This window comes from Quercus robur, chromosome 11, assembly GCF_932294415.1.
Source record: "Quercus robur chromosome 11, dhQueRobu3.1, whole genome shotgun sequence".
NCBI lineage: Eukaryota > Viridiplantae > Streptophyta > Magnoliopsida > Fagales > Fagaceae > Quercus > Quercus robur.
The window spans coordinates 45,751,229-45,765,092 of record NC_065544.1 but is presented as its reverse complement, the minus strand read 5'-3'; the positions used below and the strand labels follow the sequence as shown (position 1 = coordinate 45,765,092).

Sequence of the window (13,864 nt, the reverse complement as noted above, 5' to 3'; positions counted from 1 at the left end):
TATATTTTTTTAAACAAAGTAGAGGAGAACCATAAAATATATTTTTTTAAACAAAGTAGAGGAGAAGAAAATAACAGGAGAAGAGCTCATACCTCTACTCAAATTTTTTTTTAAAAAAAATTGGGGTTTGCACTGCTTTTATAATATTCATGATTAACCTCACAAATTTGGAGATAAATTATCAACGTTTGAGTTCGAGTTTAAGTCGGATTTATTAGAGAGATAGAGTTTCACTCCTTATTAAGTTTGGATTAAACAAAAATTATTTTATTTTAAAAAAATGATAATGATGTGTTTGAGTTTAAGTTGGACTTGTTAGAGAGATAGAGTTTCACTTTTTGTTAAGTTTGGACTAAATAAAAATAATTTTATTTAAAAAAATGATAATGATGTGGCAAGTTCTGGAGAGGTTAATAAAAAGTTAAAGGTTTTGGATATATTAATATATATATAAATATATATATATATAAAATCAACTCGGCTGTAAAATTGGTTAACAACCGGTTTAACAGGGGTCTAAACTCAACAATTATGTACTAAATTTCGAGTTTATCCCATCATTATGTTAATTAATTTAGTTGGTTTTAGGGCTGCGGATAATGAGATAAAGATGCTTTGTAGCTTGCAATTTCATGTGTACTCCGCGTTTGAAATGGAATACCATACAATGGGCAAATTGGCATCAAAGCATACGAATTTATATGCGAAATCAGCACATATACGAATTTAGAAATTAGAATACATTCCTCACATAATGACATATTTTTCTCTGATCCAGAAAATGGCATCACCTTCTTGAAATTCTCTCATCCGCATATCCAATATCCAAATCAAGCAATGCCTGAAATCTAGTTTACCATATGCTTCAAGAAATTGGCATCTCATTTTACAGTGGTGATCTAGATTCTAGAATAGACATGTGGGTCTTGACAGACATACATATATTTTCATTTTTATTCTCTTCTCTAAAAAATCCAATTTTCTTTTTATTATTTTCACCGCCCCCCCCACACCCCCCACCCCCCCCCCCCCCCCCCCCCCCCAAAATAAAAAATAATAAAAACTTGACATTACTAGTAACTAACATAATGGTTTGTATGATTATCCAAAAAAAAAAAAAAAACATAATGGTTTGTTCTTTTTAACACTTGGAAACAAAAATTTCAGAGATTTTAAACAAAACAACTTAAGGGATAAAGTTTCCATTGCATTTATGACATATAGTAATATCAATATGTACACATAGATTCACACACACACAAAGTCACATCACAATGGAAGAAGAAATATACAAGATTTGAATTTCCTCATATATACTCCAGTAATTCTAGAATACAGAGTACTCTTCTTCCCTTTGAATCTTTTGTTGCCTGGCAATGAAAGCCTCCACCTTGTGCTGGAACTCCTCGTTGCTCATTTCATCCTCAGGACATGAACTTTTGGCCAATTTCTGACAAGAATGATCACTCTTCCTGAAATTCTCTGTCTGCATGCGTCGGAGTTCGCGGCGTGATTTCTCACAAACCCCCCGACTTATTTTCTCGGATTGAGTCCTCTTGTAATCCTTAATTACACTCTCATCAGATATGATATGCTTATCGACGATCCGGGTCTCAACTTGGTTAACTTTCTGGTTCTTTTCACTATTCTTAGTGATCTCCTCGTAAAGATCCAATCCTGAAGCGTTTTTTGTGGAATCTCGAGCTGAAAACTGCCCGGACTTAGCGAAAAGAGTGATGATTATAACATTTCCAACGACAAAAACGAACCGGGGACTAACCAAGAGAACGGACAAGTTATGGAAGTACCCACTAGAGTTCTTCATAGCATGTGGGAGGTGCAAGGAAAGCCTGGAAATCAAGACAAGAACAATGCATACCTCGATTACCCGGAAAAGGTTTGCAATCTTTTGAAGCTGGCGATGCTTTTGCATCGCGTTCGCCTTAACATTGATGTTGTAGAAATCGAATGAATTCATTTATAGACAAGGATGGAGAATGAGCAAAACTTGAGAGAGTTGTGGATGTTTTTCTTTTTCTTTTCCTGCTTTCTTCTTCTTTAGGACTTTTCACTCGAAAGGAATTTGGATTTTCATCAAAGCTTCATTAGCAACCATTTCTCTAAAGAGAGAAAAGAGAAAAACTGCTACCATCATAGAAGATGATAAGGTGGTTTTAAGGTTTCGGAGCATAGAGACAGAGTTAAAGCAATTGAAAGCCTTAAGAGGCAAAAACAGATGGCTAGGCAGAGGAAAACAGAGGGAGGTATTTAGGGTAGGCAGAGTAAACAGAGTGAACTATATGCTCTGTTTGCTCAAAGTGTAAAATCTTTCTCATTTATAGGCATAGAATATATGCCTTTCCACTTTTTCTTTTATTCCAATTGTTAACTTTATTTTATTTTTTCTTTTTTCCTATCAAGATTTATTTACTTTTTTTTTCTTTTTCTTTGCTGAATGATTTATTTACTTTATTTCAAATGTGGGAAATGTGTAGTACTAAAAAATGTACAATTTGTGGACTCCTTTATTGGATAATGTACTTTGAAATAATATGACTAGAAGATTATTTTTTCGTGCATTCACACTCAAGTGCAGTTCGTGGGTCATAGCATTTTGCCCAGTAAAATGTAAACCATTAGATAAATTCTCTACGTTTTGGGAGAAATAATATTATTTCACGTCTATAACATCATCTTTTAAGAAAGTAAAAACAACTTACTTTTAGCAGCTTCCTTAATACAGAGTCTAGACAAGTAGTGGGGGAGCCAGAATTTTATATCCTTTTTTTTTTTTTTAGAGAGTCAAGCTAAATATATAAAAAGAATCTTAATTAAAAAAAACCTATCAATCATCTATATATATATACACATAACATGTGTTTACAACATGATTTAAAAAATATTTTTCTCATATATAACCTAAGTATTTACATCAAATTAGTCTTCACATAGCTTAAAATAATTTGTTTATTCTATCAATTTGTAAACTGTGAACTATCATTTTTCAATCATATTGATCACAATTATTATTATTATTTTTTAACATTTTAGATCAAGATAACAAATATACTTTACATGTCTGAACATATACAAACCAAAAGATATATAATTGTTGATTTTGTGGTTAGGAGTTGAGATTGTTATTTATTTATTTTTTTTACAAGATTTTTTTTTTAGACTCCTATATACTCAGATTTGTTTAACCTAATTAATTAATCAAATTAATACTTAGGTTTATTATGAGATCTAGGTTAAATACATACAATCATATTACTTAATGCGGAAAAGTAAAGAAGGCAAGCACTATGATGATCCAGGAAAACTAATGAAACCAACATTTTCAAGGTAAAAAACCTGAGAATGATTTAACCTAATCTATCCTTAAGGCAAACAAATTCACTATGATAGAATGGAAGTTTACAATAGATTTTCTTACTAAAATCTAGAGCTACCTCTTGTAGAACTTACTCACACGACCACGTGCAGCTCCGACTCCACGGGCTCTTCTATCCTGAGTTTGCTAAACAAAAACACCCACGTTTGTGACTTTGAGATCCCACTCAAAACTTTAAATCTTTTGCTATATATGATCTTGTTGCAACAACTTCAAATCTATCGGTTCTAATAGTATGAGAATGATTTCCAGTAGTGACTTTGATAGAAGAAGGCATAGTACCTTTTAGATCTCAAAAGAGCACTTCCAAAGTCATACCAAATTGTGTCTTAGGGTTTCCTTTATATACTAGGAGAATTAGATCTGAAAGCTTAATCACTTAATGGGCTTAATGAGCAATTGGACTAAAATTAAAATCTACAGAATTCGCATCTTGATCGGTCGAACTTGGCATGTTTCGAATTCTTGAATTTGCAGTTTCTTTATTCTTGTATTTTGACTTACAGCACCTTGAGCATTGTCTAATCATATCTATAGACTTAGGAATCTATATTTAGACAAATTTGTGTTCACAATTTGCCAATTGTTGTAAACTTTTAGAACTTAACAAAAATAATGATCTACAACTCTTAACCACAAAAACAACAATTTGCTTTTCTACCAAAAAAAAAAAAAAAAACCTTAGTGTCCATATCTCTAATTTTCTAACTTTTTTTTTTTAACAGATTGTATGTAAAATTTAGAAGACTTCTATTAAAGATATTTAGTTATCTATTTGTTCTTATCAAAAAAAAAAAAAAAGTTATATATTTGTAATAACACATATCTTGAATATGCTTTTATTTAATGAGTTAAATATTGAGCCATTTTGGATAAATTGTTGTAAAAACATGCATTTTAAAATATGTATTGCAAATATGTGATTTTGTTTAAAATGAGTGTTCGTTAAAAAGTTAGTCGATACTGCATATTTGAATTACAATTTTTTGCATCTTTAAAAATGCAAATTCTTTGATAATGCAAGTTTAGGCTACACAAACACCTAAATATATAGACACATTGTGTAAGAAAAATGAATGGAAAAATAATTCATTAATAATTTATATAAACTTATCTTTAGGAAAAAACTATTCATTGATTTAATGAGCTTTATATGGTATAAGAATAATAATAATAAGAAAAAACTATGCATTGATCATTTAGAGTACAATTTAAAAAAAAAAAAAAAAAAAAAAAAAACTAGGGGGGGCATTAGTAAAATTTTATAAATAAATAAATTTATTTATTTATTTTTTATACAAGATAGAATTTCTACTCTAACCTAATTTAAGTGTATATGTATGTGAAACTCTCTCCTGGAGACTTGAACCCCGGCCCTTGCCCCCCACATCCCACAAGCACTTATACTTATAGAGTGACCATCGCACCAAGAGTATGTAGTGGTTTTTTTATTTAAAAAAAAAAAAAAAAAAAAAAAAAAAAAAGAGGGAAAGGGGACTTTAAAAAGACAAGGGGAACTTAAATTCCTCATTTATTCTCTCACACAAATGCAGCTTCTCTTCTCAAACCTCCAATATGTCTTAGGAAGAAGACAACATATGCTTTTATTCCCTTCGTCCGGATGGACACCTACTATTTCTTGTTTCATTCAGCCAAATTGTATATACTATGTGTGCACATTCCTTTTAACCAATATCTCCAATGAATTTAACAAGTGCTTCCAATAGTGTACATATTTTATTCACATTATTTCATAATCTTATGTGTATATTTTTTTCCATTTTCCACACATCTCTTCCTCCTTCTAGGTTTTTGGCTTATTGCTGCCACTGGTTATTCAGTTATTGTTTATGGAGATTTTGTTTTATTTTAATTTATCCCAATTTGTTTGATTTTTCTTGTCCAAGGTTTGATTTGCACTAAAAAAAAAAAAAAAAAAAAAAAAAAATTCACCTTTACCCAAAAGACAAAATTTGGCTCCAAACATGTTTGGAGCCAATGGCTACAACACCATTTAATATCTTTTTATTGAATGTGAATTTTGACAAATCCACTATTAGACTACATTTTCTTCTCATATCCTTCATGCTTGCAAAATTTTCAGAAAATTAAAAACAAATAGCTATGTTATTATCAAATGTTTAAATTTCAGGGTTTTTTTAATATAAGATTATGCATAAAATATAAGTTTATAAATTAAATAATAAATAACATCCAACTGGTACGAAATTTGACACGCATGTTTAAAATATAAATAACACACAATCCAACAGTTAAATTTTCAAAATATATAATCATGTTAATCTTTTTAGCGAGTGTTGTAGCTAAAATTTGTCCTTATCCAAACAGACTCTAATGAAACACAAACTTCTTCCCTTATTTTTTCAAATTACTTAAAAATAAATATAAAAATAAATAAAAAAATCATTCAACTAAACCAATTTGATGGTTCAAAATTTTTTCTTAAAAAGGTATCCAGTAGAATCTAAAAACTACAAATGAAGATTTTGTAGTAGCCTTTTCATCTCCAAAGTCTTGGCAAACGGCAAACCACGAAGATAACTAGCATCACAATCAAAAGGATTCCAAACCCATTTCTTTCTCACTAAGAAAATGCCACGTAATAGCAACTTTTACTCTCTTTATAGTCTCTTCCTTTCAAACTTTCACCTTTATATTTGGGCATTCAACTCTCTCTTCTCCTTTCCTTTTCACTTTTCTCCACCCCTATAAACTTTTAGTTCCAAGAGAATCAACAATAATAGAGGATTATCAAAAAAGAAGAAGAAAAAAAAGGCAATAATAGAGTATTAAAGTGCGTAATCTTTTGCTTTATGATACTCATAAGTTTTTATTTTTATTTTTTATTTATTTATATATAACCTCAAAAATTGGTTTGCTTGTTGCACTGTCTTCTTTGATTTGAACTGAGACAATGAATGCCATTTTTTTTTTCAAATATAAAAAAGGTGGGAAAAGAAAGTTACACCGTCCTTATCTCTAAATGCAGGTAAACTAGAAGGTGACTTAATCTTAATGGCTGAATGTGTGGGATGTATAAAAAGTTTAGATTGAATACGTTGGATTATGGCAAAGCTTTCACCTGGCATAGGTTCATGCCACCTTATAGTAATAAGTGGACCAAAAAAATTTGCATAATTTGGAAAAGAATGTAGCTTTTGCACTAGCACCTCTCTCTCTCTCTCTCTCTCTCTCTCTCTCTCTCTCTCTCTCTCTCTCTCTCTCTCTCTCTCTCTCTCTCTCTCTCTCTCTCTCTCTCTCTCTCTCTCTCTCTCAAATTGGACGATTCAGTCAAAAGTAATTTTGCTATAGGACTTTGGAATCCAACTTAGGCAAGTTATGCTTTTCATCAATAATGCTGCATCAAAAAATTCAACAAAATATGATCTTGTTTCTCACCTCTATTAATTTTTTTTTTTTCTAACTATGAAATTTAATAATGGGCAAATTACACTTACAAACTTCACTACAAAAAAATAGGGCTATCCCAGTGTTTTGAAAAGCGCTGGGATAGCCCCAAAAAGCGCTGGGATAGGGTCAAAATTCCTATCCCGGCATTTTTTTTCCCGGCGCTTCAAACTGCCACAGTTTGAATGTCGGAATAGGGTCGTCGGACCTGTACCAGCGCTTTTTAAAAGCGCTGGGACCTTTTCAGATCTTGTTCCGGCGTTTTTACTTGTGTCGGGACAGCCTTTACGAAAATGTGAATATAATCTATACCAGCGCTAGAATAGGTACTACCAAAAGCACTAGCATAGTTCTTGAACGAATAAAATCTAAAAGGCCTATACCAGCGCTTTTGAAAGCGCTGGCATAGGTCTTGAATCAATATAATTTAAAAGGACCTATGCCAACGCTTTCAAAAGCGCTGGTATAGGTCCTTTTAAAAAAAAAAAATTTTAAAATTTTTTTAGCACTTATAATGTACCTAAAAAACATATTTTCCAATACCTATTTTATAGCAACTGTAATGAACTACAATTCATATTTTCCAATAGCAAATACCATACCACATTAAACCAATAAACTAAATATATATATATATATATATTTAATTACACCATATCAATAATTACATCCCAAATGTCTAGAATTTTATACACAAAATAATACATTCCAAGTGTCTAGAATGTTATGAACAAAATAATACATTCTAAACAACTATGTACAATGTCCTACACAAAAGAATACATTTTAACTATATAGAATGTTTTGCATAAAAGAATACATTCTAATTGTCTAGAATATTATAATAAAGTTTCCAACTATGATGTGTACATATGTATCAAAGTTTGAAACTTTATTATAAATATCAAAATATCATAATAACTACTCCAAAATAGGTGCCAAAAGTATCGCCTATTGCGTATCATCAAATGATAAGTGTTGAGCACCGGGAGACTGGATATCCACTGCAGAATCACCATCACCATCCTACGAATTAAGAAACATACAGTGGATTAGTGTACTAAACAACAGAGTTAGTAGCTAAATCACACAATATCACTAGTATTACTACCAAGTGCCACATTAGCAATTAAAAGACACTCAAAATGATTGATTTTAGTTAAGCATATCAATTGGGTATTAGTCTCAATAAATTTCTCAAAAAGAGATTAGTAAGCAATTTATGCAAAAAATTCAATAAGTGATTACTTACAAATAACCTTAAAACAACCATCAATACAAAGAAAAGGAAAATGTTTTCCAAGCTCCCAGTCACAAAACCACAATACAGTTAATAAGTAAAGTAAGTTAAAATGAGGATTTAATAAACAACATAAAAAAATACTTATGGGGTGACTTTAAATTCAAGGTAACTTCTAAAAACCCATAAATTTACCTTATTGTATTAATAAGCCTGAGTCTAAACTCTAAACAAGCTTAATTTCATTTTTGGAATGAATGAGTTTACCTCACTTTGCTGCTTGCAATAATTCAAGGACAAATAATTTTATTTTTCCTCTATTTGAGGTGGTTGTAATAATCAAGCGCTGTAAGACCGCCTGAATGATCAGTTGATTACTTTGCTGTTAAATCTTTTTTATTTTATTTTTAAAATTTTATACTTATAAACATGGGGTAATTACAAGAGAGTTTTGTTTTGGGATGATTTAAAGTGTCAGCTAAAAGACTTAAACTCAGGACATTAGATCATATGAACTTGAAAATTACTAGATTAACTCAATGCGTAACTTAGCTATTCCTACCTGCTACACATATATATATTTTCTCTTTAAAAGTTCTTGTCAAATTCTGGGCCACTACTTGAGCATATTATCCTCTCTCTAATCACTCATTTACTTACAACCTTGGTATATTCCTACACCTCATTACAGCACTTGATTCTCATCTTCAATCACACTACTAATCAGTCTAGAAAAGTCATAACACACCAAGCAAAATGCAACCTGATCTGACATGACACCCTCCTACTAATAAATAAATAAATACTAATACAATCTAAATTAGACAGTAAAAGAAGTAATTATAAATGATAAACAAAAAGAATCTTTATTACTATTATTTTTTGGTAAAATAACTAAAAAGAATCTTTATTTGGATAGAGCAGGTGACTAACAATATTTAGCAAACAGAAAAAGTTCTCCAAAGACATAGCCACCCAATTAACCCATTTTACAGCAAAATTCATTAGATCAAAACTCACCAATCACCTACACACACAGACACACAAAAAAGCATCATATACTATCCAATAACTCATTAACTTCATAAATTACTCATAAACCATTTTCAAACAAAATTTCATCTGATTATTTTGCATCACAGAAACTTCTTGACAACTCACCAATCACCATACAAACATGAACAAAAATGCACATACTTTGTATTCAAACTTCTTACCGTAGACAGACTGGGAAACGATGGGTACAGTGAAGTCAACATCCTCTGCATTAACCTCATTTCAGCATCATAATGCGCGCATTTCTCTTTCATTTCTTCTACTTCAGCAGACAACTCGATAACCTTTTGTTCAGTCACAGTAGATGTTGGAGGTGGCGTACTATCATCCATTGACCTCGCACGATTTCTAGAGGGGGTTGGACCAAAGCCTACCCCTCTAACACGACCACTTCTCTCTGCAGCGAGGACCTATGCAAATGCATCGTCGGGCTGCCAAAGTATGCCTGCCTCAATGTCATTTCCCCGCAACTGTGACCCCTCTGTCATAAGATGTTTCATCTTTGCCTAGTAATCACAAATAAACAAATAAACAATACAACATATTAGCAACGAGGGCAATAATACACATGCCAACATGAGTAATATGCTTTTATATATATATATAAGTTGAGTTGGAGTTATTATAAAAGAAAAAAAAAAGTTGTGTTAGAGTTATACCATGTGTACTTAGAACCCAAATCATATATATTGTGTCCTTAAGAGTTTCCATTAAACCAACATGTGAAGAACTACAATGTTTTGAACCTAGAAGTTTCCTAGTTCATATACAAACACATTTGAGAAACAATTGTATAAACCCATAGACTTCATAGATTCATTTTGTTATTGTTCATAAGTTTTGTAATTCTTTTAGGTTACAAAAGTACTCATCATTGTGAGCTTGCGTAACCGTTTTACAAGCATAGCCTGAGATACCTGAACTCCACCCCAATTTGCTTGTAAATTAGGCTTGCATGGGGAGGATTATAAATAGGTAAGGTTCAAATAACACAATATTTGCCAAGACAAAATTCACAATAACATTGAAGATGGACCAGTGTTGTCTAGTTTGATTCCTTAAATAGATTAGTATGAAAATCTGTTCAAATTGCCACAACATTTTATTTCAAATATCACAAGATATTATATACCCAAACAATATGTCAACCTCAAAGCCCCTTTCACCATAATATCTAGAAATAATGAAGTATCAAGGCATCATATTATAAGTTGCAACAAAGTTAAACATGTGACTCTAGGCTTATGAAGCTTGGTAAGGCACTTCCCAAATCCAACAACATTAAATTATTGCCTCCAGTCTTTAAAATTGCTTATTGTAATCATTAAACTTTAAGTCAAAATTGCAGGACAAACTACATTTCCAATCCTAAAGAAATAATATAACCGCACCATCAAACTATTCAAACATTGGGTACTAAGTCAAGAAATATTCACCATGAAAACGAAAACTTGCAATCTTAATCATAAAAATGATCTGTTAGGTAAAGTATTCAAACCTATAACTCTCTTTGCAATCTTAATCATAAAAGAGTAAAGGATCTTTTAATAAATAAAAATAATAATGTTATAAACAAAAGTTTCCTAACATTGTACGACCCTAATCTAATCTAATCTATAGATGCCAACAATCTAATCTAATCTATTGAAGTCCCTACCATGTGACGTTAATCAAAGAACTTCTTTCCAACTTAAAACACATTACATTCAAATTACTAATATAATTTGTTACAAACTTACAATGTTCGCTTCCGCAGTGGCATTCACAGCAACACCATCGCAGTGAGAATACGCCACTGCGTACATCTCACTTCTCTCTAGTTGCTTGCCTTTCTTTTTTGCCTACAACATGGTCGGTACATTCGGCATATTAAAGCGAGGGTGTCGATTCGATGGCGTCGAATCACATTTATTCCTACTTTAGAACGCAAAATAATATGAGCTTTGTAATTGTAAGCATGTTATTAATATATATATATAATATTGTTCTTACAATGATATCCGCCGTCTGGGCCATGCTTCTAGATCCGAGCGTGTGCAGCTTTGTCTGCTTGCCACGCCGCACTTTGTTATCTTCTGACAGCTCCTACAAACATTTCAAGAAAGTCACTACCAATTACAATAACAAGCTAATATGACCAAAAATCTTGAGCATGGAACCTATAAAAGTAAAACATTTATACTACTGTAACTATCACTACCTTAAAATCTTTAGAGAACCAATACTCCACCAAGCCATGAAATTAAGTGTCATCAACCTCCGGCAGTGATGGTTGAAGTAAATCTTCCTTAGTTGTGTTCAGGTTGCAGTGCTTTTCCTTCAACTCTGATTTGTGGCCCCTCCACAACTTCCCAATCCGTGAGAGTGATCATTTCCTTTGCTCGGTAAGTGGGATGCGGGCTGTGGGATGAGGGTGACCATTTTTTTAACATTAAATATATTTGTCTATTTGAACCTCAAGTTCTTGTTTGTGTACTTCCTCCTTTCTGGCTTTTGATCTAGCACTTCTTTGCACCTCAAAGATCACAGCAACTCCTGCAACCTATATAGACAGAAATTAGATCATGAAGCAACAACAAAGCTTTAGTCCCAAAATAACTTGTGTCATTTTTGATAAGCAAAAAAATTATTTCCGATAAGTGAATAATATATCTCTAGATATATAATTGGCTTTTTGTGAGATGAGCATTCAATTTGTATATGCTAAATATGTGTATGTATGTATCAGACAATTGACATTCTTGTCCCCTATACGTACAAATTACAAAGGCCCTCTATATATATAATATAATGCATGCAAAAGTGGTGTTTTTTTTTCCCCTGTGGTCAAATAGATACCACCTTGGATGGGTAGAAAACAAATGCTTTACAATTAAGAATCATGAAATTGTAGGCAGAAACCAATTTTTACGTTTGCATCACTAGTTTGTGCAGTGCAGGGTAGTAGTAAATGAATATGCTGCTCTTCGATCTGTGATATCATTTTATTCTATTGAAAATGCTGAGTTGCATTTATGTTAAGGTATCATAGTTTATTCTTTAAAAAAAAAAAAAAAAAAAAAAAAAAAAAAAAAAAAAAAAAAACTATGTCAGCATGGTTTGTATGAATGACACTTGGAAGGATGATGATGAAAATAAAGGCACCTTAAACACCTAAGGCAAGGTACCTTCAGTGAGGCACTCAATTTTAGAGCCTACACGAGCAACATGGCCGCCTTCAAGTTAGAAGTTTTATGCACACAAGATCGACTTACTAAACTCAAAGTTCATACCTTCATTAAATGTTTAAATCCAAATATTTTTTGTGAGAACAACCATCCAATGAATCAGGAACAAATTATTTTTTGAAAGTATAATAAATGCAAGGAATAATTTGAATAATAATGAAAATTTTGGCAAATTTGTCAGAATTTATTTGGTAAAATAATCAATACAAGAACTAATCATGAGAGCTATATCACAAATGCTTTCATCTCCTACGCCAGAGAAATCTACCAAGGGAGGAGCTTGCATGAAGTTATAGCTCCTTCCAACTTTGGGAAAGGCATTGTTACCCATCCTTTAGCAAAATAATAGGCGCTAAATTAGTGAGTTGCCTTGACATTTTCAGAGCTAATGTGATCACAAAAGTATCTACAGATGGTATCAAGCCAACAAAAGGTAACTAGCTTTGATCCAAAAAAGCAAGAAATATACTTCAAATTAAGCAGAATTCAAGCAAAACTTATTTATAAAATGCAAGGAACATGTGACTAAATCCATCCAAAACCTTGACTGAGAGGAAGGCATGAACTTTTATGCACATTCGATAACATTCGAATTGATGAATTCAATATTTTCCTCATTCACTAAGTTAAGTGGAAAACATTTTACAAAGGCTACTACTACAGAAAGCAGATGAATATCCATCTCTTGAAAGAACTTGGAAACATAAGTAATAAAAAAGAAAGCGCCTGAGCTTTGAATGTAACTTTTCAAAAATATCAATGCATCAATATTAAATACTTTTAGCAGGTTAGTAAAAGCATGTTGCTTAATGGAATCCTTGTACAGCTTAAGAGCAAGGAGGCTAGCAGCTTGTGTGATAGTGTGACCCAAGCATGACTTTGAATCACTGCACACATTATCATAACTACAGATCGAAGTTATTATGATTAAGTTGAGAGAGAGAGAGGTACTGGCAATATTTTCCAATAGATTCCAGTCCCAAAGTTCTGATAAGTTGGCACTAGGGGTGGCAATTTTTATCCATATCCATGAACCCACCCATTACCCACCTTATTTGGATAAGTCTTAACCCAACCCATTTGAATATTTGGGTTAAATGGGTAAAGACCCATTTGGTTATTTAATTAGATGGGTCTAAATGGATAATCTCACTAATACCCACTAAACCCATCTAAAATTTAAATAAACAATATAAAATCTAAATTTCTAGAAAATGACTAAAATACCCCTGAAACTTATAAAATGACCAAAATACTACCAAAACCCCAAAAATAACCAAAATACCTCTAAAACCCAAAAAATGACCAAAATACCCCTGAAACCTAAAAAATGACCAAAATACCCCCCAAAACCTAAAAATTACCAAAATACCCCCAAAACCTAAAAAATGACCAAAATATCCCTAAAATCCAAAAAATGACCAAAATACCCCCAAAACCCAGCAAATGACCAAAATACCCCCCGAAACCTAAAAATTACCAAAATACCCCCAAAATCCAAAAAATGACCAAAATACC

General features: G+C 32.0%; 1 protein-coding gene and 1 long non-coding RNA gene across 2 annotated transcripts; both read right to left on the bottom strand.

The window, feature by feature from the left end:
• Nucleotides 1–1,170: 1,170 nt before the first annotated feature.
• Nucleotides 1,171–2,310, bottom strand: LOC126706721 (uncharacterized). Its single transcript, XM_050406257.1, has one exon. The coding sequence runs from the start codon at nt 1,976–1,978 to the stop codon at nt 1,328–1,330; it is 651 nt and encodes a 216-aa protein (XP_050262214.1). The 5' UTR covers nt 1,979–2,310; the 3' UTR covers nt 1,171–1,327.
• Nucleotides 2,311–7,500: 5,190 nt separating this feature from the next.
• On the bottom strand, nt 7,501–11,170 carry LOC126706393 (uncharacterized). Its single transcript, XR_007648584.1, has 4 exons — nt 11,112–11,170; nt 10,859–10,960; nt 9,281–9,625; nt 7,501–7,849 (listed from the first exon to the last, which is right to left on the bottom strand). It is a non-coding gene; the product is annotated as an uncharacterized LOC126706393 (long non-coding RNA).
• Nucleotides 11,171–13,864: the final 2,694 nt, after the last annotated feature.

What these genes read in the sequence shown, in the direction of transcription:
- LOC126706721 (XM_050406257.1), bottom strand. Translation starts at nt 1,978, where the DNA reads ATGAATTCATTCGATTTCTACAACATCAATGTTAAGGCGAACGCGATG.